A 25864-nucleotide genomic window follows, 5' to 3' on the forward strand; every position below is an offset into this window, starting at 1 on the left:
CTCAAAAAACAACAAAACTTTTAGAAGTTAAAACATGAAACTCTGATCTTCAACGATTATCGTACCTATAAGATTTATAAATGTTTCGACTTGTTTTAAAACAAGAATTTTTGTTTATTTCAAAAATAATAGTAAACAAAAAAACTATGTTTCAAAGTAAACATTTTAGATATTTTTGTCAGGAATAAAGAAGTAAGAAACAAAACTTATACTATATACGACATAAGTATAGAACTTAAGTTTAGTAAACATTAATTGAGAAAAATTTTAACAATATAAGTTAAAAAGAACTCATGTAGGCTTGAGTATAAATATTATGAGATGATAATAATATATTACTTGGTTTTAAGTAAAATTTAAGTTTGTTCATGTGAAAAACTTCTTAGGATATGATACAATTATTTCCTAGCTTAAATTCTTATCTATTTTACTTACATACACATACCTATTATTATAGAGAACTATTTTCCTTACTTTATAATTCATTTAAGATTACCTATTTATCAAGACTATACTTTGTTTTATGGTTTATTGAACAACAAAAAAAGCGCTTAAATGTTTAGTCCTAGGACCGGGTGTACGAAGGAACATTTCAGTTATCGAGTCGTACACCACTTGGATACAGTTTAACGTCATTGTGCAGGACATCAGGACGTAAAAACCAAGATAATGTTATTTAACGAGAGGTAGCAAATACATATACAGTATAATGTGTTGCAAAAAAAATCAACTTTTGCTGTTCAAAGCTAGTGCTACAGAAAAAAAATTCAAACTTCAAATAATCTTAATGAAATGTATACTAAGAAAATCAAGTAAGATTTTTGTAGTGTGTATGCATGGTCTTTATCAAGTATCATTGCAACATTTTGCTAAAAATTTTCTTTTAAGCTGTTTTTTTAGATGATTATTCATAAATAGTGCAATAGCACTGTGTCATATGTTCGATTTGTTAACTTTATTGCTAGTTTATTGTTATGTTCTTATAAGAATTTTAGTTAAAATATTGTTAACTATTAATAATTATGGTACACTGAGGCACAACTTGATTTTCTTTTATCGGTCATGGAAAATACTTTAAAAAGTCCAACATATAGAGAGGTTAGCATTTAAAATTTTATAGAAAACGATTAAATATATTGTTTTATATATAGTCCGGGACAAGACGTTAAACTGTATCAAAGTAGTGTACGACTCGAAAACCGAAAGGTTTTATGTACACTAGGTCAATGGACCAAGTATTTTTAGTGCTTTTTTTGTCGTTCCATAAAGATACTGTTGTTAACTAAGTACATACCTTTAATTTAGTTTAAACAACATTTTTTTTTTTTGAGAATTCTAAAATGCGTAACCATGTTGGACACTTATGCAAAATTTATTTTCCCTTGTGAGTCCAAATTTTGATAATTTAAAGAAACTAATGTTTTTCACTTGATATTATATTTTTCCTTTAAAAAACAACAAATAAATATAGTAAAACTAATTCTAAAACAAAACTATTTTTTAGAAACAAAATAAGTGTTAATTTATAATGAGTGTGTTTCTGATTTCTTGATTGAACTGGAAATAACTTGTTAGCTAAGGGAAATGAGAGAATTAAATGAGAGATTGCGTGATCTACAAGTCCAAAGTTCATCGTAAGTTCCAGAAAAAGAGACGAAAAACTATAAATACGCATAATCAGAGCGTGAATTAGGTCATTTACCTCGAAACAAGCACGAAGCGACACTCTGCTGCTCGCAAACTTGAGCGTTAGCCGCCATCTTGGAAAAGCTAGCTGATCTCCGGGAAAACCTTCTCTTGGCGCTCTGAAAATAAGTCGCCATCTTGGAATTGCTAGATGACCTCCGGGGAAACCTTCTTATTCAACAACGTCGACGGGGCGAATAACTCGATTTGAGTTGTTAACGTGTCATAGTCATAAGCCTATGCATACTGTAGCAGATAACTTCTTTGGATCAATTTGAACATTGAACTCCACGCATAAGCTCAAGCATTCGGTGGCATAACTTGTTGCTTTTATCTTTAATTTACTTTATTTCATTATTTTATCTTTTTATCTTGCGCGCTCTACATCCGGTGTCAACTAGGAAGTATCAGTCCCTACGTTCTGAACCAGTAAACTGTACGAGCAACCATTTTTAACAGTACAACTAGAATTGTGAACTGCAAGAAGCCTTCTCAACGCAACTAAATATAAAGGTGGCCCCGAAGTTACTACTGCTAATCCGACTCCAGTTGAAACTACCGAACCTGTTACAGAGGCGGTTTTTCACATAAAGTTAGAGACCCCAGTAATTCGGAGTACATCAACCAAACAAGTGCGTAGGTTCGCGAGTGGTAATTATGTATGAAAAATATTACTTAACAACTTTTTTTTTACGAAAAAAGTACTATAGTTACAAAACTCTCTTCTTTGATATTCAATTGTTACTTAGGTAATAAAAAACTGCTCACTTTTAAAACTTTGCACAGTTTATCAATTTAGTTTTTGCAAAATAGTTACAACGCACGCTTATAGCAACTTTAATTAAAAATTCTTTAGGATATAAAAATAGTGATAAAAGTTTGAATCAACAAACAAACTTGTATAAAGTATAGTTTAAAATTAGTATAACTAGTATAGTATTTTTTTATTATACTAGAACTACGTATGTTTTACAGTACATATTTTTACCTTCTGTGTTTTACAAAATCGATTTTTAAAGCTTTTTAATTTTGTTGTCTAAAGAAAGCTTAGGTCAAAAAAGAGCCTTACATTACTTTTACGGAAACGGATCAGTTTTGCACGAAGTCACTTTTCCACGAAGAGTCATTTTTGCACGAAAGTAATAAGAAAGATTACTAAAAAAATGATAATAAAAGATTACCGATCAAGGATAAGGGTTTGGGTAACAGTTATAGTAAAATAAAAAGAATAAATAAGTAAATAACTAAAAATATTAATAAGAAAAAAACGACTAAGAGTAAGAGCTAGGGTAACATAGATTGTAAAACAGAAAAAAAAGATAATAATAAAAATAAGAAGAAGAAAAAAGTTACCGACCAAGGGTAAAGGTTAGGGGTAGCAGTGATAGTTGAAAAGTATTAATTATATAATAACATTTGAAAAAAAATACCGATCAAGGGTAAGGGCTAGGGGTAACAGTGGTAGTAAAAAAAGTAAAATAATAAAAATAAAATAAGTTTCAACCCGTTCAAAAGTGTCCCTTCTTTCATTTTTGACACCCACTCTGTTTTAATAGGTTATTCCTGTAATGCGATAATTTAAGAACCAATATAAGAAAACAGTTTTGGCTTTTAATAATTTTACATATTTTGAAGAAATGCTAAACAATTTTTTGTTTAAAACTTTTAACTCAATTTCTTTCATCAAAAAATGTTTATATCGTTAGTGCTAATTTTGATAGTTACCTTATAGCACTTAGGCTTATAAAATAGGAACTTTTTCATAAAAAATAAGCTGCTAATTCTTATTTGTTTTGTATATAAAATTCTTTTTAAGGCAATAATCAAATAACCCATTCACAAATCATTTTAAATCATTACGATTTTTATATTTTTTAGTTTACTGTAGTTTCTAAAATGAGGCATAAAAATAACTTTAGTAATTAGAATTTCTTAAGTTAGATTATTTCTAAGATAACTTAAGAAAAGGACGTGAAAAGCTGTACTTTACAAGACATTTTTAATCAAAAAATATTTAGTTACTTTTTAGCTACTCTGTTTTACAAATTAATGGATATTGTAGTTAGCATATTTACCATACTTTTCGGCTATTTTGTCTTAATTTTTATTTAATTCTAATATTTGGGATATTTTGGTATTTTCGTCTATTTTCTACTCATTTAAAATTAAAGGAGTATTGTCGTAAAATTAGCGAAAATAGGTAAAATCAAAAGTTTTACATTTAAAAAACAAAAATAAAATATCTGTATATAAAAGCATTAAGTACACAGATTGTATACATTGGTATTTGATAATATGTTTTAAGTTTCATTTTTATTTTGTTGAACTAATTTTTTTATAAAGTAATTAAATCTTATATTTTTATAGCAAGTAATTATAAGATTATCATTAACAATTTTATACAGAATTTTTTTCTAGATTACTGCTATTATAAGCATTGCGCCTGCTTTCCGAGAGAAGAGAGGAGTCTTTTTTTGCATGTAGCAAACCGTATAAAATCAAGCGCCGCGGTAAGGGCGTAGTCATTTTTTGTTTTTGTCATTCGATGTGGTCTTTTGTTTTGATCATCAGATTCGTAGAGGCATTCGACATAGGCATTCAGTTTTATCACGCGACGACGATAGGCTTTCCGTTTTATCGCTAGACGACTGTAGGCATTCGATACAGGCGTTCTAAGTCAGCACGAGACGACGACGGGCGTTAGAAACTATCACTAGACGACTACAATCAGTTTCAATCTAGTCTTTCGATTTAGTCCTTTTGAAACCAAATCCCAAATCCATCTAGTAACATATTGATGAAACAAACTATTCTGAGCTCTGACCTGCACGTGTGTGAGTGTCTCTTTTTTATATCGTATTGTATTTTTTTGAATTGTAGAACAAATTTTGAGTGCGAATTCACTGTTTAATAACAGTAAAATATAGTTAAGTAAATTTAAGTTATTAAAATTAGAGTATTGTAAGTTAACCTTTTAATTAGAAAGTAACATTTGATTTAATTAAGTATTTACTACTTTTAATTGACTACGGTAAGTTGTCAATGTAATACTAAGACGAGCCTCGATTCATCACACCTTATTTCCAGATCGCATTACTGAGATCAACCTCGGTTAATTGCGGTGAATTCTTTCCAGTTCGCATTACTGAGATCAACCTCGGTTAATTGCGATTCACTTCATCACGGAACCTCTACGGTTGGTTAACACCTCGAAGAGTGAGTTCCAATAGTAAGAAACCCAAAACCCTTTCGACAACCAACCTCACTAATTTGGTCAAGAAGCACGCGAAGCGTGCACACTCGGCCGATAAGGCGTCAAGTTCCAATAGACGAGCCCAAGAAAGTAACCCCGAGCTGTTAACAGACTCTCACATACCATCAACCACCCAACAACATTAGAAACATATAAAGTAGAAGAGAATATAACAACAGAGGGTTATACTATTAGTTTTCTTTTTTGAGTTTTTGAGTTTTTTTTGTACTTATTTAAAAAAAAAAAACGTCTGTTTGTAAATATTTTAGACAAATTAGCTTAAAGATTATAGACTCATTTTAGGACTATAATAGTACTGTGCTTATAAAGTTAATTATTGAAGAAACAGTTTATATTACGAGATGTGTCAAAATTAAAGTTTCATATTCTTGAAATTTTATTCACGGATAACAAAAAACTTATTAATTCAAGAGCTGAATTAATTAGAAAACGCATACTTTTGAAAAATACTACTTGAAGTCTTAAGAATTTTTTGGGTTTATTTTGTTTTACTAATTTAGTTTATTATTTATAAACCCTGATTTTATTTTTTGTCAGTAAATCTTTTGTGCTTAGTTTTATTCCTCTTTAGTTTTATAGTTTAACTTTGTGCTAATTTTTTTGTATTTATTGTTGAAATTTTGTATTGTACTTAAGTTTAAGCCAATAATTTTGAATAATGAAAATTAAAAACAATCCCTTATGCTACTAAACAAATAAAAATTTTATTGAAATTACTAAACTATTATTAAATGATGAAAGTTTTAGCTATATATATGTAGTAAACTTTTACTTTCATTTATTAGTTAAATTTCAATTATCATCGTGTCAAAATACGTGAAAAAATTTGAAATGAGATAAACGAACCTAAAAAAGGTTTGAATCTTTATTTATACTTACTTCTACTTATATTTTAACACTTTATAAACTAGTCGTAACTATACTTTAAATCATATCTATTACACATTAAATTATTAAAAATACATGGAAAAAGTACAAAAAATTGTACAAGTTTCAAAAAAATCAGTTTATAATTATATGAAAATATAAACTCTCAAATAGTTCTTTTTAATTTCATTGCCAACCAGACTTTGAATTTACAATAAAAAAAGTAAAAGATTAACTTTGATCGACAATAACATAGTTTTAAGGCAAGAGCCGACAAACTATGGCCCGCAAAGCAAAAATCTACCAGCCACAAAGTACTTTTAAGCTAAAATAAAATTTTCCTTAAACAATTTTTTTTTTTTTTGTAGAAACTAACTTCTATACTTTTCGTTTATTACTTACTTTTTACAAATGCTTTATTGTTGCTTATTTTTAACATTTAAGGTGTAAACAGTATTTTTATACTAGATATTGATAACTTTTTGACTATTGGTAGTAAAAATCACAATACTTACAATCTCACTTCAGATATGAGTGAATAGTACCTTTTAGTTGCCAGGTAGCTCAAAAGATCTGCAAAAAACTCTGATGAAAAGTTTTAAAAAAGATTCGTACCTAAATGTTCAGTATACATAGCACTTAGTATATAAACGTTCGTTAATATTTACTAACCTATTCCAATCGTTCAATGAACAATAAATAAGTCTGTAGTTTTTTTTTTTGGAATTACGGAATGAGAATAACTTTAGAGTTGCAACTTTTCAATCAGCTTGATTTTGTAAACCATCATCGTTTTATAGCAGCTATGCTGCAGAATCATTATCCTTAACCACAAGCACCATTGCTGTTCTTTAGATATTGTTTGCTCTAGAAAAACAAAAAGCCTACCTTCCAAAGCACATTCACAGTATTAACTGTAATACAAGCAAACTGTTGGTATGCTACAAGTTCAAGCTACTAGATAAGAAGTTTCACTCGAAAGAAGCAGTCTGGTGGACAAAAACTGATAAATTGTTTAGAAAAATACCTGAGTAACAGTTTATTATCGCATAGATCAGCAATTCTTAGCCTGAAGGTAAATTCCCTTGTTTTAGGGGGTAAATTTTTTCCATCACAAGTTATGTAAATAAATGTTTATTGTCTTTTTAATTTATAAGTTAGTATTTAAATGTAATCTTTCTCTTTAAATTTTACGATTTATAACATTTAAAGAGCTTAAAGTTAAAGTTTTTTTTTCCTCAAAATAAAACAATATTTTGTACATTGGGGTAAATTTGGTAACAACCTTACAAAAATGGGTAAAACATGATAAAAAGGTTAAGAATCGCTGGCATAGATGATAAAGCTCGGAAGTTGGATTGCTGGATAGTCTGCAGCACGTAAATAAAACAAATTTACGTCAAAACTAGGTTATTGATTTGAAATTGCAGTATAGGTAAGTTAATATTCACGAAGGGTCAAATATGCACAAAAACGCTTTTGCACGACGACACTTTTTCACGGCATCAATTTTGCACGAGGGGTCACTTTTGTACAAAGACACTTTTGCACGGGTTAAAAAAATTTTAGTTAGTTTTATTTTTACTTTAATTTTTTATTAACTTTTTTTTTATCACTACTACCCCTAACTTTTACCTTCGGTAAGTAACTTTTTTTTCTCATATTAATTTTTTAATTGGTTTCTTTATAGCTTTTATTTTACTTGTTTTTTACTTATTTTATTTCATTTTTACTATCACTGTTACCTAACCCTCACCCTCGGCCGGTAACTCTTTTTTTTTCGTTTTGATTTTTTTATATTAGTCTATCTTTTTACTTTTTGTCTTGCTGTTTTTTTTTTTACTCTCGTGCAAAAGCGTATTCGTGCAAAAAAATTTATGCAAAAGTTTCCCTTCGTGCAAAAGTGTCTTCGTGCATATTTTATCCGTTCCCCTGCAGTATAGCTGATTACATTCGTTTTAAAAGACAAACTTTGAACAAGCAAACAATATTCTTCTAAGCTAAAAAAGTTTTGTTATATAGCTGGGAGAAAAAAAAAACAAACCCGTCCGCGAATGTGCATACAATTTTTTCTAGTTCTCAGTCAAAATGTTGACTGTAGATTATAAAAGCATTCATATCAACAACGGTGTAGGTCCACACCAGAAAAAATAACCTCATCTCTAAAAACGGTATAATACTGACAGAGAAAATAAGCAAATAGTTAGATATGGTAATCATAACTTTATTATTACGTTAGAAAATTAAGTCTACAGATGTTCATGTGTTTTTTACAGATTGAAACATTTTTTTACGGAGGCAAGCTCGATTTTCTAAAAAGTATTAAGATTATAGATAACCACCCCAGATCTTTTTGTATTTACACAAAGTAAAAAAAAATTAGAAAAACGTGTTGTATAATTGTAAACACTACATGATGGCTAATTAGGATTTTGAACAAAACTTAAAATATGTAAAAGAAGTTAAGTTTTTTTTTTTTTAAATTTATGTAGCAATTTGCAACTTGATTTTTAAGAGTATATAATAAACTTTTCGTTATTTATACAATTTTCAGTATTTCAAGTTCGACTTCATTAAATACTTTTAGTTTTGTAAAATGACCCAATTAGCTAATATTTAGTATTTAAAATGTATACAAACATACTTTTGTAAAAAATAACTACAATTTTACCAATTTGTTTACAATCTCTTCATAGTTTATCATTGTGATATATTTCTACTTCAGAATCGCAGTTTGATAATCCGCTCAGCGGTAAATTTAGTAACTGCCTTAATTTTTTTTTAATAAATCTTTCAATATACGAATCTTCAATTTGAATTGATTCCTGTTAAATCTCCTTAAGCTATATGTTTAATTTTTGTTTAAGCTTATAAAAAGAGGCTATATATATTTTTTTTTGTTTTATTGTTTTTCACAAAATTGAGCTTGCCTCAATAAATGTTTCTTGATATTATTTTCAACTTAACACAATGTGTTGTTGTGAATTAAGATGTTTTAAAATCCTTTTTTTTTCCAACTGAAAACTTGAAGGTGGTATTTTTTAAGCACCTCAAAGTATAGTCAATATATTTTGTAATCTAATTGATTGTGTAAAAACAGTTTATAAATGCAGATTATAACAAAACATTTTCAATTAATTTGTGCAAGTGTAAACATTTACACCATTATTTACTTGTTGAACTTAACTTTTTTTGGTTAATTTTAAACAAGTGTAACTTTTTATTAAACTGTTGTGTTTAGATTTGAGTTACCGTAGTAGTATTTTTGATTAAGTCAAAATGGTAAATAAAATTTTTAAAGTATTTCTTACTTTGAAATAGCCAAAAACGTTTTAGAACTAAAAGTAAAACAAAAAGATAGATAAAATCTTTTACAAAAGTATAAGTACTCATTTATAGTAGAGTTATTTTTTTGTTTTATTTAAGCTAACAAGAAGATAACTTGTTCTCTTTATTTTCAGAACAATATCTTTAATAATACAAACAAAGAGTAATTACAAATAGACTTTTATCTTTTTACTGATTAACTAAGTATTTTTAAAAAAACATTAATTTTTTTTTTTAAGCTTTTTTTTTTCTAATAAAGAAATAGATTTTAAATCCTTCAATTCTTAATTTGTAACGATATTTACTGTAAAAGATTTAAGCAAAAAAAATATTTGAAAAAAATACCATAAAAGTTTTAGATACTTAGATTTTTTAAAGTAAAAATGTTTCTCTATTATTTTCTTGGTATTTAATTTTTTTGCAAAATTTCATTAGTTTAATATAAAGGAGGGTAGCATTTTTTTTAAGAATATATTTTCTAAAATGTGTCGACAAGCGGATTTCGATCTTATAGCAGTTAACAATTATAGTTTTTTATACAAATTAACACCAACACAAAACTAGAATCACTTTGATAACTGTTTTTTAAAGTTTAAAAAGTGTTTTGGAAAATTTAAGTCTGAAAAATAATTACAAGTATAAAAGTTTTAATAGTTGTCAACAGCGTATTTAAAGTTTAATTAAATAAATTATTGTATTAAAAAATACCAAAAAATTTCGACAAAAAATTAGAAAAGTTTAATTTAAAATTAAAAATTAATTAAAAAAACACTGAAAGATTTTTCGTGCACCAGGTTATATAACCAAATATTTTGAGCGTTTTTTTTTCGTCGTTCAATAAATAATAATAACAATAAAACCAATTAGTTAAAAAAAAGGTATAATGTATATTTAACTGTTTTTTTGAAAATAAAGAATTCTTTGTTTTCAAAATTACAGCCGTTATCTTGTTTTTGACAAATAATTATAAGTTGATTTTAATAATAGACGACCCCTGACTAACAGGTTTTAAAGTATTTTTAAAAATTGTTTTTAAAATGTGTTTACCATAAGAAAAATTTAAATTTCAAATTAAATTTCAAATCAATCATAACAATGGTGATGAACAACATATACTAAGTTGGAAAATATATATAGTTAAACCTGTTAAAATTAAAACAAATTTACATACTGTTTATTGCAAACCGTATAAAAGCAATATGATAATTTAATTAGTGTACCATTACTTAAATAAATTATAATTATTATCAAACAACATTTAATAAATTTCTAGAATAACAAATGTAAATTTATCTAGTTTAATCAGGTTCAAAAATAGTTGTTAATCTAATTTAGACACATATAGTCAGTATCAAGAAAAAGCTAGTTATAAAACTTATGAATAAAAAAGGGTGGCTACTACCATATTAAAGGGTAGCCACTAAACATGGAATCCTAGAATAACCTGGTATATAGCAATATAGGCTAACTAAAAACTGTTAAAATTTGTAACTTATTAAGAAACTCAGGAAAATATCCATAGGGGAGTAGATCACTTTTTAACAATTTGATCTTTTTTACAGTTCTATCTAATCTACAAGATCCTTTTTACTGATTTTAAAAATTCAAAATAGTTCTTGAGATATAGAAGATAAAAGTCGGAGGCAACAATAGGTTCCTTACAAAAGGCGCAAACTAAAACAGCAAAACAACAACAATTTAACTTAAAATCTATCTTCTTTCTACAAATTTTGAGATAAAAACTCAATTAAACTAGCTGATTAAGACATAAACTAGCTGATTAAGACAGTGTTCACCTTAAATTAATTTTAAACCAAAATGAACAGTAAAAAAATTCTGGGAGAAAAAAAAAAAAAATTAAATAATAATAAAATATCCTCAGTTTTTTGAATTTTCTGATGGCATTTATTAACTTTTAAAAGTAAATGATTATTCTTTTAGTTGGAGTGTTGTTAAATCAATACTTGGTCCATCACCAGTTTCTAATGAACTAAAGTATGATAAGTACAAAGGAATTGGTATAGAAAATTAACATTAGGTTTTAGATTAAAGCTCAAAATAAAGCAGTATTAATAGAATGCAAAATATATTTAATTTTTGATATGTAGTATTTTTGTAAAAAATCAAATAGGAAGGTATTAAGTCAATATTTTGGACCACAATTTTTTCACTGTCAAATTACTTAAGTTTAAAAAATCTCTAAGAATCTATCTAAAAAATATGATATTTGAATAGTGTTTAAAAAGTGCTGCCTATTTTATGTTTACACATTTGATAATTTATATACACTTATGTTTAAGGTAATACTATGGCAGGCAAAGAACATGATGTTAAACCTAAAATTCAATACTTAAAACAACTTTGTTGTAACTTTTTTATTTTCTTTGTACAAGGATGTGGACTTAGATTGGTCATAGTTTATGGCTTTTTTTATACTTGCTAAAAAAAGTTATGCACAGATAACTGAATGCTGACTTGTATATCAATAAATTTTTATACCATAACTAGCTTTGTATTTCAAGATATAGTGTCTTAAGTGAAAACACAATGAATAGAGGTAGAGCAAGGGGAATAAGAAAGCTAGATTGTAAGTTGTGAAGTTTATATTTTTCAGCTTAATATAAGCTATGTTTTTCAATCTGTATTAGTTCTTTGACAAAAGTTATAAAAAATAATGGTTTAAAAATTTTACCTGAAATTTTTTGTTGATATTCCAAACTACCTAAAAACTACAAAAAAAACTTAAATAAAAAAAAAGCTAGTGGGAAACCTACTGTTCCTGGATCTCAAGCTGGGTGGCCAGCTAGACCTCAACAAAATCCTAATGTTGCTCCAATGGCACACCATCCAATTACCAGCAGACCAGCAGGTTAATAGAATCATGAATAATTACACATCTATCAAATCTAATTTTTTGTTTCAAAAATAAAATATAAGTTCTTATTTTGTACAGAGTTAGAAATAAGCCTATATGTACTTGATGTATATACATAATAAGGTTATTATATGAATTATATATAATAATTATATGAATATGAATTATATATATATATATATATATATATATATAAAATTCATGTTGTATATTAAGTCAAATATATTTAGTATAATTAAACCATACTTGAAAACAATGAAATGTTCGATCTAAATTATTAATTTGTAGCTAGTTTATAGGTTAAAACGTGAATAATATTTGGACTAAGTTATTTAAACTTGTGAAATTTCCGTACAATAATGTTTCAAGGTATGTAATTCGAGTAATTTTAATAGCTAATGACTTGATTTGAATGTTTATAAAACGAGAAAATGAACAATTAAATGAGTAATTTTTTAATATGAGAGACTTCATCTAATATCTCAATACTAACAAAAAATATAATGTTATAAATGACCAAAATATTTTAATAAAACTGTTCCAAAAGAATTAGTGGAACATTTCAAAATATTTAATATAAATAAGTAATAATTCTGCATTGTTTTACTATAATAAAAGAATTATCAAACCAGAACTTCACAGAAAAGATTAAGGTAAAATATGAAATAGAACAATCGTACATAAGTTTAATTACATTTTGACACTTAATGATATATTTTGCACTATTTGATAAAACTTAATATGTAAACTATCATTTATATATATTAGATATAAAGGTATATAATAAAAAGATATATAAATTCTTTTTTTTCAAGGATCAGAAGTTATTCAGCTTTCTGAAGAGGGTAATAGAGCTTCAGTTCTTGGTGCAGGTGAGGGTCGAAGAACCACAATGAGAGGAGGCAAAACAGATGTCACCACTGTTGTTGGCCCATCAGGAGAAGGTGCTAGTTTAGGTCCAAAAAAAATGTTTGACCCTAGTATGTTTGGTCTTGGTACTAGACCTGATCATGCAGTTAACAAAATTGGTTAGTTAATTTAGTTTAATTCTAAGTATAGGAATTTGTATTCTTCAATTGTAGAAAATAATTGCACATTATTTATTAAAATTGGTGTTGTATTAGTTATTTAATTTGATTTCAAGTCTTACCAAGTGATTTAGCTAATGGAAAGAAAACCTGGTTTTAATTTTTCTATTAAGTCAACTTTAAAAAAAGTCTTATCAACTAAAACTTTAAATTTTTTTTATAAGGAAACATTAATATTTTCAAAATTCCATTTTATTATTTAAAAGCCATGTAATTTTTTATTGAAGTAATATTCATTTACGTGATTTCTCCGGTTTTGTTACAAAATTCAGCTAGTTGATTTAAATGAACCTTTTTTGAAATTTGTTAGATAAAAAGTAGTCAATTATGTATTATTTTAAATTTGTTTAATTTGTTCTTGTATGGGATTATAACAGTGTTGCCACACTTAGGGGCTACTTATCCATTATGACCAACTGACCTCAGTAAAATATTCAAGAAAAACTCTTGCTGTTTTTATTTTTTTCCAAAAATCTCAGGCTAGTTATTATGTCTCAAATTATTTTTTAACTTTAAGAAACATGTTTTATGTCAGGGGTCAGCAAATTACTACTTATGGGCATGTTTATGTTATAAATTTTATCAATACTATAAACAAAAAAATATTAAAATTTGATTTAATTCTAGCCAGTTTTTGCTTACTAGCTGGCTTTGTTGCTTAAAAGAGTGGGAACTTCAAAATAAATGTATATACCCATTAAAAATTACTCTGCTTGCTCACTAATTTTCTGAAGCTTGGTTGAAAACCTAGCTACAAGCTACTGTTAACATAAGCGTGCAGTGAACACCAATAGAAAATATATATTCTGATTAAAATACAGCTTAAATTAAAAATAGCTTTATACTATTGGCCCAGTTTGCAAAACCCTGGTGTAAACAGTGTAGAAATATATACTAGAATATGCTAAATTAATTTATTAATATTTAATAAACTCTGTATTTCAACCAATTTTATGATATAAATTTATGCTATATTCTCATACAAGGCGAATATGGAATTCCAGTTCAGTTATCTAGCAATTTTTTCCGACTAAATTGTTCTAAAGACTGGATGCTTTACCAATACAGGTACATGTTTTATTTTGCTTTTATCAGACTAAACTTAAAGCTCAGCATCATTAAAAAAAATTGTAACTGAACAAGTATTAATAGTAAATTTAAACAACTTGAATCTATCAACAGTGTTTCGTACCATCCAAATATAGATAGCAAAGCTGCTCGAAGAGGAATGATATATAGCCAAAAAGAAAAATTTAAAGGAGTTTTTATCTTTGATGGATCACAGTTGTTCACTACAAAAATGTTACCTGAAAAAAAAGTTAGTAATATAACAAATGAAACTTCAGACAAAAAATTCTGAAGCATAATTCAATAAAAAGTTTTATTTTATTGGTTTATATTACTAATTTAAAAAGTTTCTAAAATAATAGATAAATACTTAATTCAATTAAAATGAACCTTTTTTTTTAGTTAAAAAAATAATAAGTTAAACATTATACTCAAAAATCATTACAAATTAATAATAAGTCAATTACATATATTAAAACATTAAAAAATGGTTAAACATTTACATATAAAATGACAATAAAAGCTGTAAACAATGTTAGTTTTAAGGTAGTTTTTTAGCTTTTTAAATGTCCTACTTTAATTCCCAAATACCATTAGGGGCATGTAACATTGTTAAACTAAGTCTTGCTGCAGTTTTAGTTTTAGTCATTGAACCACCGTGGGATACAAGTAAATAAACTCTAAAGACCAAATAAGGTCTGACCAACTGGTGGAAGTATAAACATACATAAACTTTGCTCAAAATCTAAACCAGCAATAAAGAGAGTTTACCAAGAGTATATTATTACTAAGACAACTAACTTCAGCTAAAACATTAATGTTCAGTTGAGAACTTACATAATCTTTTCAAAAGTGAGCAAAATCCTCCCTCTAAGTTAAGGCGATTTTGACTACCAGAGGTAATAAGTAGCAGAGATGTGAATAAGTAAATGTGTAATTAACTATTAAAAGGGGTAATTACCTTTTTAGATTTTGTAGGTGAAACTATGAACATTAGTTTGAGAAACCCTACTTAGAAGATTAAATTTGAAAAAGCCAATATACAACTTTCACTATTAAATTTTTTAAACAGACTGAATTTGTGGTAGAACAAAAACCTGATAGAGATGGAAATCCTCGTGGAAATTGTAAAATAACTGTAACACTGGCAGACGAGTTACCTGTCAACGATAAGGTCTCACTGCAACTATACAATATAATCTTTCGAAGGTTTGAAGTAAAAATTTTTAATTTAAATACTTGTATTTAAATTTGTAAGTTTATGTCTTTAGATCTTGAAAAATAACAATAACTATCTTACCAATTTTTGAAATAAGTCTAATGTTTAGATTCAAATCGCAGAAAGTAAATTTATGCGTTTATTTACATTTATATTCGAACTTTCTAATTTTCACATAGGTGTTAACCAAAAGTTGTACATTAATTTTGCAGTACACCTATGTGATTATTGAAAAAAATTTCTGTAGTCTGCAGTTTTTGTTTTGATAAATGAGGTTTTGAGTCTCTAATTATCATTTTAAATAATTGAATTTAAGTCAAGTTATGAAAATATTATAAACAAATTATCTAATACGAGTCTTGTTGTAATCTAATGGGGTTTTCCCTAATATTTACTGAGTCAACAAAACAAAAAAGTTTCTTTTTTCATAATGTTTTATTTTTAGTTAACAAAAAATTTATAAGGTGTGTGGGTAAGGTGGGTTAAGAGTAGAAATAAAATTTTTATTTCATTTATATTGCTGCCTCAACAATTATTTGGGACAACTCTGTAAGATTACAATCGGACCCACCTAATACATTTAAACAGACACTAGCTAGACTATATTATAATTATGCTACTACTGTGCATAACATGTGTTCTTTTTCAAGTGCTCTGTTATTGATGTTCCTTTCATATCATTCTTAGTTACCATCAGCTTTTGGTTGATTTAGTATGATTCAAAACACATTTCAAACATGTTTCCCTATTTTTATTACTAAAACTCTAGAGGTCTGACCAATATAACAGTTTGAGCAAATGCATTTTAAATTTCTATCAACACAACTAATATACTCTTTGGGTAGTAGACCTAGGACAAATAGCTATAATAAGTGAAAAATGTTCTAGCTTTTGCTGCTGCATAGTTAACCTTTTCTGTCATTTTCTTAATACAGCTTTTAATTCTATAATTTAAAACACATGTTAAACAGGGTTGCCAAAAAACTTTTAAACCTAGAAAAACCTGGAATTTGACAATTTCGGCTAAAAACACTGGAATTCGAGAAATTTTGAAAGAAAAAAAAACTAGAATTTTAAGACAATTTTAGCATGTAAGTAGTAAAATTTATCATATAGATAATTTTTTTTGTCATCGTCAAAATTTTTTTTATTAAAAAAACACATTTAAAGTAGCTTTTGAGCATCTTTTAATTTTTTTAATAATATTTTACACGGTTTCTTACCTTTAACTTTATGAGCTAAAAATCGACCCAAAAATGTGTACTTTTAAAAACCTGTGGAATTTTGCCAAAAATATTTGGCAACCCTGGTTAAAACACTTTTAGAAAAACACAATAATCTTAAGCAGTGTTGAAAAGTATTTTTAATATTACAATATTATAGCTTTATTTGAAGAATAATATTTATAAAATAAATTTAATTAATACTAAAACAGTCAATAAGTTAAAGACTTTTCTAAAAATGTTTATGCCTTCATAGCAAGCACAGCTTTTCGGAATAAAATATAAGTTCTAATCAATTTTATTATACAGAGTAATGACCAAGCTGGATCTGAAACAAGTTGGCCGTAATTATTACAATCCTAAAAATAAAGTAATTATTAATGCTGGCCGCGGCCTTAACTTTGAAATGTGGCCTGGTTTCCAAACCAGTATTTTACGCTACGAAACTGATATTATGCTTTGCTCACAAGTTTCTCACAAGGTTAGTTGTATAGTGTAATATTTTTGTACACTTATAGGTTTCCAAGTTTATATCTCTTTGAAATTTTTTAGAGTACTACAAGGAGTATTCCAATGTGTTCCATGAACTTAATTGTGTTGAAAGTTATGTAAAAGCCAAAATTTTCATTTATTTAATTTAAATGTATTAAGCTTGTCATTTTAATAAAAGGAGTTCGTTTATGTTAGCATAAAGCAGAAATTTTAGTAAATAAAATGTAAAAAAGCTAGTTCACTTAACATATTTGACATGTTCTGATAAAGTTTTACCGCAAACACTTCAGACAACTTGACAATGCTTTTTTGGAATTTTTGATTAAGTAGAAGAGTATTTTAAGCAGCTGATATTATATTTTTATATGCATTGCATATAGTTATTTAATTTTTAAAATGTTCATTGTTTTGTTTTTTAATACAAACGATTTAAACTTAAGTTAAATATTTAGGTTACAAAGTTATCAAGCATAACTAGTGAGATAAGCTCATCAAATATTTTAAATATGTTAAAATTGACTGACAACTTAAAAAATAAATTTAAAAACTTAAAATTAAAAGTAAAATAATTTGGCAAAAGTATGTGGTGTTTTATAAAAATCAACTAAAAACATGCGTATAAAAATCAACTAAAAACAAATCTAGTGTAGGTATTCGATATATAAGTTTTACAAAAAAGAGAAATAAATGTTTAGTTTAGAATTAGTTGCACCTATGTAATTTTTTTCTTGAAAGGATTAAAACTGACTTTATAGTATGAAATTGAAGTTTTTTTTTAGTTGATGAGAAACAACACTGTTTTGGAGTTTTTTAAAGATGTGCTAAACAAATGCAGGCAGAGATGTCGTAATTTTAAAGAAACTCTTGAAGCAGAGCTCATCGGTCAAGTTGTACTCACAAGGTTTCCTATAAAAATAGAATATTAAGATGGTTTTATTAAGATTAGATTATTATTTACATATATAATTATATGATGTAACGTTAAAAGGCGTTAAATGCTGGAGATCCTGATAAGCTAAGCTTATCGGAATAATTACCACAGATGTTCTTGTGCTAAAACTTTATTTCAACAAACGGCGTTTCACTGCTCTCAAATAAATTTAAGAATATTCTTAGAGCTTTTTGAGACTCCGTAGACCGGTTCTTAAATTTATTTGAGAGCAGTGAAACGCCGTTAGTTGTAATAAAGTTTTAGCACAAGAACATCTGTGGTACATATATAATTATTAAGATATAGTTTTACCTTGTGTTTTGTTTGTTACCAAGTTAAGCTAATTAATTGATCTATTTATTATTAAAATATTAAGATACAAAAGTTTAATTTCATTATGAAAATAACTGGTATATATATGAAATAAAATAAATTTAAACTTTATAAGGTATATTAAAACTTGTTTATGTAGTACTTGTTTTTAATATTTAAAAAGGTTTGAAATTTCTCACCTTTGCTGACATTTCAGCCGACTCATATATTTATGTATATATATATAGTGTTTTCATGCAGGTACAATAATAAAACTTATAAGATAGAGGGCGTTGAATGGAATACCAAAGTTAGTGATACGTTTGACACAATGACGAGAGATCCCAAGTCAAAAGAATTTGTTAAATCAAAAATTTCATACGTTGAGTATTATAAAAAAGTAAGAAATATTTTAAAACTACAAACTTTAATATCTTAAAGTTTCAAGCAATGTTCAAAACTATTAAATATAGAATTTTAAACAGTTTTTGTTAATTTATTTTTTTGAGAGCTGAAGTGTTGTAAAACAAAAATATTTATTACAGCAATATGAATTGGTGATTAATGACATTAAACAACCACTGTTGGTGACAACTCCAAAAAAAAGTGATGCAAGAAAAACGATAACTGTAATTCACCTGGTTCCTGAATTGTGTACTTTAACTGGACTTACGGACGACGTTAGTATAACTAAATTAATTAATAAAGAAATTTATACAACTTGACTGCTAGTCAGTTTTCTTTTAACATAGTAAACTATTTTTGCTAATACATAATTATTTAATAAAAAACGCTAAATAAATGTGAAGTAGTTTTGCAATTTAGAACAAGATGTAAAAATAGCAGAAAAGATTTGACATCCTAACTTAACAATCTCTTAGGCTGTAGTTGATATTCGAGTTATATATATTATTGATTATTACTATTTTTATGAACTATTATTGTTTAAACTCAAGTATTTTACATACATCAGTATTTTGTTTATAAAGAAGCATTCTGTTTACTTATTAATTTTCTAATGTATCTTGTTTAATTATAATAATTAAATAAATAAAGTTTGATTTTAAAGCATCGCAAGGATTACCAAGTAATGAAAAAACTGGCTGAGCACACAAAGCAAGGAGGGCAACAAGTAGCCAGTGCTATTACGAATTTTGTTCAATCATGCTCAAGGTAATTGAAAAACATGAAAGCATTAAAATTTACTTTTTTTTTTCCAGCCAGATATTGTATTATTTTAAAACAGACTGATACAATAACTTGTATATGGAGTAAGGTAAATATAGGATCTAAAATTTTTCTTATTTGATCAAAAAATAAACGACTCATAAATATCAACAAAGTTTTCAAACACTCTGAGTAAAAATAAATACTTAATTCATTTTCATAACTGTAGCCAATGGATATAGGTAAAATGTGTTTGATATAAATTAAATAAAATGTTTTTAGGAGTGTAAAACTTTTCTTAATATATTGTCAATATATACTTCAAGTAGATGTATAAATACTAGACCACGATTGATCAAGTTTAGTCTTTTTGTTTTGAGAAAATTTTTAATTTAACTCCAACAATAATAATAAAATTATAGCAATGTTCTAAAAAGACTAAAAAATGTAACTACTTTTAGAAACAAAGATGCACAAGAACTTTTAAAAAGTTGGGGCTTAAGTTTTGAAAAGGAGCTAGTAAGAATAAATGCAAGAAAACATCAACCTGAAAAGATTCTTTTTGGAGGAGTTAGAACTTGTATTAATCCTTTCCTTAAACTAAGTATTTAAATAAATTTGATAATTAATTTTAAGTACGACTAATACTAGTTGCAGGAGAATTACATTTTTTTGTATTTTGTCTTTGACGCACTACTAAATTTATAATTTTTACAATAGAATAGGGTAGTCCCAGGAAACAATCAAGCTAGTTGGGACTTGAGAGGTCAGCGACTTTTACGATGCGTAGAATTAAGTAATTGGGCTTTCTTGTATTGGACAAAAGACAAAGAAATTGCGATGAACACGAGAAACTGCCTTGCAAAAGTAAGTTTCATTTAAAAGGGAAACAAAAAATCAAAAATTCAAAGTGAACATGTAAATCATTATAATTTTTTAGAAAAACCCTTCACCAGTAATGTAATTTTATTCGCATTTATAAGGTTGCTGGACCAATGGGCTTTACAATAGCTAGGCCAATGGAATTTGAGTTGAGCGAAAGAAGGACTACCGGTTTTTTTGATGCCATTAAACAAGCAAAAAGAACTAAGCCTAACTTACAAATGGTTAAACTTACATATTTGTAATCTATTAATGTATTTTTATTTGGCTTCATACAATAAACACAATTTTTTCATAAAACAATTAAATTATGAAGTGATGTGATTTTTATGCAAAATTTTTTATGAAGTAATTAGTATTTAATTTTATTTTCTAAAGTTGACTGGGACCTTGATAAAAACTGGACTGTAGATAAATAGTTGACTAACCATTTGTTGTATTTTGTAGGTTTTTGTGCTTTTACCTTCAAGCTCAAAAGAAATGTACGATGCTCTTAAAACCTTGTTATGCACAGAAATTGGAGTCCCTAGTCAGGTTTCTAATAACTTTTAAGTTGGCTACTTTGAAAATAATAAATTGTTACAAATTATGATTGAAGTAAAAAGTATATAACCGATTCTATTTAAGCATGCAAATCAGTAAAATCGTAAACATTAGTAGATAGAACCCTTATATTTTACTTAAAAATGACTTTACGTAAAATTTTTAAAGATGGCAGTTAGTAAGACATTATCAAATGAAAGGAGACAAATGAGTGTGTGTACCAAAATTGCTATTCAAATGAATGTCAAGCTAGGTGGTGAAGCATGGGCCGTTAATATACCTCTGAAAAAGACCATGATAATTGGAATTGATACTTATCACGATTCTTCAAGACGAGGTAGAAGTATTGGAGGATTTGTTTCATCTTACAACAATAATTTTTCTAAGTAAGTGAAGTCTTTGAATAAGTTGTGTATATGTAGTGAAGATCAACGTAAAAATATCTTAACACTTTTTTACTTATTTATTTCTTAGCTTTTAAACTTCTTAGCTTTTAACATGTTAAATAACTGAAATTTAACATGTTAAAACGTACATTTAAATTGCTTACGATTTTATGGAATAAGTTATAATTTACTTAAAATCAAATATATTCATTCCAGATGGCATTCACAACCATTGTTTCATAACTCTGGGGATGAATTCTTAAATGCATTGAGCCCAGCCACCAAACTAGCTATAGAAAACTACAAACGTCGCAACGACGGTGCTGTTCCTTCACAAATATTTATTTATCGCGATGGTGTAGGTGACGGTCAAATTGATTTTGTAAAGAACTTTGAAATTCCACAAATTTCAGATGCACTTAAATGTTATGGCAGCGGGTCAGTTTATTTTGGTTATATATTTATAGTTCTATAATAAATTAAAACTTTATTACTTCTAATGTATAATAAATAGTTAGTATAAAAATTGTCTGTATTTAATTTGAACAATTGGATATACCTATTATAAGTAAATGACTTAAATGAGTTAAAATAATTGTTATATATATTATGTCAAACTTATTTATAGCCAATATGTTCTACAACAAATCTTTTGAAGAATATTTAATATAATAACGTTAAGTAAGGCCTGCTTTATAAAAAATAATTTTACAAATTATAACTTATGATGTTTTTTTAAGTAGAAGTTTATGTATTAAATCTGAAGTACACTTGTATGTTTTTGTATTCTAGTTGTTACTAACATAATTTACAGCAAGATATTAAAAAACTGAACATGATATTTTCAGAATTAAGTTGACTGTGATAATTGTCACGAAACGAATCAATGCCCGATTCTTCAAAAGTGATCGTGGGCAGCTACGAAATCCTGAGCCAGGAACAGTTATTGATGACACTGTAACAAAGTACAACAGGTACACTGCTTATCTTAATATTTGTTAAGTTTTAATTCAAGTTTTTTCATCTCGAAATCAATGAACGTAAATTCTACCATAATATCACTGCTCTGGATTTCTCTTTATTTTAACTATTTTCAAAAAAAGTGAATTTAATGTTTTTGATACTTCAAATTGAGTGAAATCACTGTTATACAAGTTCTAAATTAACACTGTTTTGCAGATATGACTTTTTTGTAGTCAGTCAAAATGTAACCCAAGGAACTGTAACCCCAACCCATTTTAATGTGATACACGACGAATGCAAGTTGAAAGTTGATCATATTCAACGATTGAGCTATAAACTTTGTCACCTTTATTTCAATTGGAATGTTAGTTTACATATAATAAAGTATTTTTTTTACATGATAACAGTTTTTTACATTACTTGAAATGAGATACAGGTATATTAGTTATAAAAATAAAACAGGAGTCAAATCTATGTTGTGGATTTATTTAGTAAAAAAATAGTAGATTATTTTAACTAAAATAAGATAAATCTCTAAATGCCTAAAATAGATTAAATTCAATAAATCTTAGTTCATTTCGTTTAAATAAAGATAAAATTATTTTCTTATGAAATAAAAAAATAATGCTGGCACAAAGTTTTTCCAATAATATACGAATTCTTTATTTTAAATACTTGCAGTTGTTTGTTTCTTAAATAAAACATTTGTATTGATAAAAACAGGGAACTGTACGAGTTCCAGCACCTTGCTTGTATGCCCACAAGCTTGCATTCCTTGTCGGCCAGTCAACACACAAAGATTCGAATCCAAACCTAGCTGACAAACTTTACTATTTGTAAAAATTGCTCAACTAATACCAAGAGGTTAAAATTTCGTTGGGAATACGCTGACTTCGTTTCAAACAGTCCTTTTTTATTCGTTTACTTTTCGTTTCATTTAATTACATTGTTCTTTTTGTTATCGTGTTAATAAATTTTATAAAGTAGTATGTTTTTCAATTTGTTAAGTTAACAGTAAAAAATAATTAAATAAAAATAATAATCAAAATGAAGTTCATTAAAAAATTAAAACTTAGTTATGTACATGTTGGGTACATAAAATAAAATACTTTAACAACCCTGATAAAAAATATTCTAAACCATATTACCCTATCGAAGTCAATAAAATCCTTCACATCTTTTTCACTTTTATAACAGTAAAAATGTGCAAAATATATGAATTATTAAAAAGCAAACTCTTGAAGGTAACAATGTAGTTAACTCTACGAGGTAATATCAAGATCTGAATCAGGGTTTCCCAGAAGTGGGCGATATCGTCCCCCTGGGGGCTGTTTTAGTAAGTCAGGGGTCGAATTTTAGTAAAGGGGGCGATTTTTGGCAATCATGAAATCTTTTCTTTCTATCTTGTTATTTTACTAATTTTAGCTTGCGATTCAATAGACCCTGAGGTAAAACTTAAACAAAAAAAGTCCATTATGTTTATGTAAAATAAAGATTTCATTCAGAAATGTAGAGTTTTTCACAAAACGTCGAGATGAAAAAACAAATCAGTGTAAAATCACAAACATGTTAAAAAATCTACACGAAGTGTTGAAGATGGCTTCTTATTATCTGTCTCTCATAGTTGCTAAACAAGAACTGCCTCAAACCATTTTGAAAAAAAAAAAAAACTTTTATTCCTGTCTTAAAAACTGTTCTGGAAAAAGTCATTCATAATAAAAACACCAGTAATGTTTTACGTTCTATTCCTTTAATTTAAGCAACAACACTGAAAAGACGTATAGATAAAATGTCAGAATGTGTTAAACAAAAGTTAGTTCGAATGATGTGCAATAATTTTTTTTCGATGCAGGTTGACGAGTCTACTTTGCCGTAGAATAAATGTCTTTTTCTTGTTTGCGTGCGTTTAACAGTTGATGTTACAACATACGAAGAACTAGCGTTCTCCCAACTAATGGAAACGCGTGTCATATGAAGTCTTGTGTTTGAATAATTAAAATATATTTTGAAGTAAATAAAGTACCTTTAAAACATCTTATAGGAGTTGCAACAGATGGTTCTCCGTCTATGATAGGAAAGTATCGTGTATTAATCACATATTACAAAGAGTTAAACCCTGATATATTAACTATACATTGCCCACATTTAGTTGCAAATTTTTTGAGCGTCCGTTTAAATGACTCTTTAAACTTGGCGATAAAAGCTGTCAACAAAATAAAAGGGCATGCTTTACAAAGTTGTCTGTTCAAACAGCTGTGCAATGACAACGATGAGGTTCTAGATAAGTTGATAATGTAAACAAAAGTGAGATGGTTATCAAAGAAAACTGTCTAGAAAGTTTTTAGCTATTTTTAATTTAGTTATTATTTTTTCTGAAAAGGATAAGGAATTGGCAGACAATCTTGTCAAAAGAAAAACAGTCATTGCTTACATGTCATACTTTGAGGTAAGATCAATAATATGAACAAAACTTTACAAAGAAAAAACTTGAATTTTGTAAAAGTCAAAAGTAAGATAACCAGTTTCAGAAACCAATTTGAATTGTATAGAAAAAAAAATCAAAAATAATCAGGTTTGGAAAATTTCAAATAGTCGAAGGTGAAGTAGAAGTATTTTTATCTCCACAGGAACAGTTTAAATGTGATATTGATAAACGGTTTACTGAAGTTTTTCAATTTAACGTCCCGAAGTGGATTATTAGATAGAAGTAAACGTTGACTAACAGGAAACTTTCTCAGACTTACATACTGACCTTGAATTTAAAGTAAATTTTTCTACAAAACAATATGAAGTTTTTGGACTCAAAAAACTAAGGTAAAAGTATTTAATCAATTGGGAAGAAGTTTTATTGTTGTTTATTATAGCTTTTCCTTGCAGCTATGTTGTTGAGAGAGCTTTCAGCTCAGTTATCAAGATCTTGAGCAAAAGATCTAATCTTGATATTTGTAAAGGAGGTGACTTGAAGCTTTATTTGAGTGATTTAGAACCAGATATAAAAAACTTTCAGGCAGTCATGAAGCTCATCCTTAAATTAGATTAGACTTCAGTAGCAAAAATAATCTTATGTATTTTTTTTTAGTTTAATTTTAAAAATTTTTCTTAATTAACCTGGTTTGTATTGTATCTAAGTATTCTTTTTATATTAACAATTTTATTAAGTTATTTACTCTTTAACATGTTTGCTTAGAGCCTAATGAATATTAACTACAGTAGTCTTCCTCTTGAGTTCTTTTTACCCAAAAGAAAAGTGCAAATTTATAATTTCTTAAACTTAACTTAAATAAAGTGTATAACTAACTAAGTATTAATAAAAAAAAATATTATACTTAACAGCTTATATAAATCTACCTTTTTTAATGAATGTTTATTTTATGTTTTAGTAGATTTTACGTTATTCATAACACTATTGCATTATAACACATCTAAATTTGCCCATTTATAAAAAAAAATATAATGCATTTTTGAGTTTGCACTTTTTGATTTTGTTCAAAGGTAAACTCAAGCGGAAGTCTACTGTATTTGTTGAGATGTCTATAACGATGTCTACTGTTGAGTGGTTTA

The 25864-nt window shown here is 27.1% G+C and overlaps 1 protein-coding gene across 1 annotated transcript; it reads left to right on the forward strand.

Annotated features, from left to right (window-relative positions):
- Positions 1–11701: 11701 nt before the first annotated feature.
- On the forward strand, positions 11702–23167 carry LOC145838907 (piwi-like protein 1). The gene is made up of 20 exons (XM_082946528.1): positions 11702–11741; positions 11913–12023; positions 12845–13057; positions 14104–14185; positions 14300–14435; positions 15258–15394; positions 16937–17108; positions 17899–18020; positions 18624–18762; positions 18908–19042; positions 19432–19535; positions 19991–20099; positions 20250–20396; positions 20513–20635; positions 20859–20945; positions 21123–21340; positions 21557–21778; positions 22189–22314; positions 22520–22667; positions 23027–23167. The coding sequence occupies exons 1-20, from the start codon at positions 11702–11704 to the stop codon at positions 23141–23143; spliced, it is 2688 nt and encodes an 895-aa protein (XP_082802654.1). The 3' UTR covers positions 23144–23167.
- The last annotated feature ends 2697 nt before the right edge of the window (positions 23168–25864 follow it).

This window comes from Thalia democratica, chromosome 6 (assembly GCF_965202585.1).
Source record: "Thalia democratica chromosome 6, ktThaDemo2.hap1.1, whole genome shotgun sequence".
NCBI lineage: Eukaryota > Metazoa > Chordata > Thaliacea > Salpida > Salpidae > Thalia > Thalia democratica.